Source organism: Seriola lalandi, unplaced genomic scaffold (genome assembly GCF_002814215.2).
Source record: "Seriola lalandi dorsalis isolate HSWRI2012SDOR001 ecotype SW California unplaced genomic scaffold, Sedor1 jcf7180002054947, whole genome shotgun sequence".
Lineage (NCBI taxonomy): Eukaryota > Metazoa > Chordata > Actinopteri > Carangiformes > Carangidae > Seriola > Seriola lalandi.
Genome location: NW_019525498.1, coordinates 370,696 through 372,796, shown reverse-complemented (window position 1 = coordinate 372,796; position 2,101 = coordinate 370,696). Strand labels below are relative to the sequence as shown.

The 2,101-nt window shown below is 46.2% G+C and overlaps 1 protein-coding gene across 1 annotated transcript in view; it reads left to right on the top strand.

Annotated features, from left to right (window-relative positions):
* The first annotated feature begins 1,902 nt into the window (after positions 1–1,902).
* LOC111645215 (uncharacterized) overlaps positions 1,903–2,101 on the top strand; it is a 22,844-nt gene continuing 22,645 nt past the window's right edge. The window contains exon 1 of the mRNA XM_087170418.1: positions 1,903–2,052. Within this exon, the coding sequence (XP_087026544.1) occupies positions 1,903–2,052 (150 nt within the window). The remainder of the gene's footprint in view (positions 2,053–2,101) is intronic.

The window sequence follows — 2,101 nt, the reverse complement described above, 5'->3', positions numbered from 1 at the left end:
TCACAGTTATTAAACCAGCTCCACACATGCCCCACCTTTTTGCCCATATTTGGATTAGCTGGAAGTTAAGGGCGGAGTCAGTCACTGCCAAGAGGGCGACAGTGGAGCAGCTCACTCTGAGCTTCAAAACCGCTCTTCAGGAACCTGTGTGTGACGTCACGGAGGCTACGTCTGTCTTTATTTACAGTCTGTGGTTTTTATACGACTAAATATTTAGTGACATTAAAAGAAAAAGTAAATCCAGACATTTTTGTTCTTTTGTTCATGTTGTTCTGAAGCTGTTTGTGACGTGTTGCAAGTGAGCTGTCGATTCCAGGAGAAAACAACAGTCAACACAAAAGTTCGTCACTTAATTGCTGTTAAAACTGCCAGTCACACCGGCGCCAGTGATTGGACAGGTGACGTATTCAGGTGTGAGTGTGACCCGGTCCTTTCTGCTGAGGCACGCCAACACCCCAGCGTCTAGTTAACTGATCTGGTGGGAGCAGCAGGAGCAGTGTGTGTGTGTGTGTGTGTGTGTGTGTGTGTGTGTGTGTGTGTGTTTGTGTGTCGAGGCGGCAGGAGGACACAGCGCCGGCTGACGAGACCCTCCCCGCTGTATTAACAAACCACATAACAGCACACAGCAGCACCTCCGACTTCTGAGAAAGCTTTTGGTGTGATCATTAGAGAGCAGAGAGGAGAGAAAGGCATCTCCCCGAGGTTCGGCACAATGGAAGGAGTGTCTGCTCCAGCAGGCAGCTAATGAAGGCTGAGAGGACCTGTGGCGGCTCGGTAATTGAACCTCGGGGACATTCTCTCACTCTACATCAGCATTCTGCTCTCCTGAAGTTACACTCAGTTTCATCCTGCTGCTGCTGAGGGACTGGTTAATGTGCGGGACAAAGGCTTTGTGTTGTTTTCTGGTCAGGCGACGACTGAATGTGAAGTCAGTTCAGGTCGGTGTTCGTGAGCTGAACGCTCGGTTGCAGATGATGGTTGATGTAAAGTGTTGGGGACGTTCTGGCTCCACAAACTGGTGATGGTGGAACATGCATCATCATGTGTTCGTACTTACCCGAATACATTTCAGCCACACGGCCTTGACTTCTTCTTCCAGTGCCTGTACCATGGGGGTCAAACTAGATGACATGATGTGTATTTTACCCTTTACCTCTTTAGTCTAGGATACAGCAAACAAATGAATGAGTTTTTATCATTTACATGCACGGGAGAATTCTGGTGATCAGGTATAGAATATATAAATATCATCTCCTGGTTTAAGAATCCTGGATAATCCCAAATGAGAGTATTCTGATAGAAACGAGGACACTGGTCTGTAAAAACACTAACCACCAGTTTCTTAAAGTTGCTGCAGACGTGTTTTAAACTCATTCATATTTAGTTCAATATGTTTTCACACATAAAACCTGAGTCTGAAGCTTTTCTACTCTTACTTCCTGATTGAGAATCCTGGATCAGGCGTTGTGCCCCGCCCACGTATTAAACCCTGAATCTGTTTTTACTGGTTCGCTGTATCCCTGTATTGTAAACCCTGTATCCTGGAATATGATGAGACTCAAATCTCAGATACTAATGTGCAATTTACTTGAACTAACATTAAAACCTCAATTTTATTGAGATAGAAGCAAAAAAAAAAATCGTATTGAAGTATTTTTAGAGAGCGATCTTCTGTCTCGAAGGACTCAAAGGATTTCTGATTTTAAAAACAAAGTATATGAAATCTGTCCCTCTCACAGATGTGTTGAAAGAATCCAAACAGGTGGACCTGATGAAGATCAACGTCCTCTTCCTCCCTGCTCTTCTTGTGATGTTTGAGATATTTGCAGATTTCTGAATCTGACACGGACACAATCGCGTTGTGAAGATGAACAGATGTGACTGAACGTGGCCCGGGCGGAGATGTCGATGGGCCTCGGCGCCGTCACCTCCTGGCAGCGTGTGAGACAGAAACAGACGATCTGGGGGACGTCCACCGTGTCTGTCCCACAGATGGCCCGGCCCCGCTCTCCCTCTGTCCGCTGGCTCGGCCATCTCTCCGCTGGGCGCCACGTCAGAGCCAGATCATCTCCAAAAAAAACAAACAAACAAACAAAAAAAA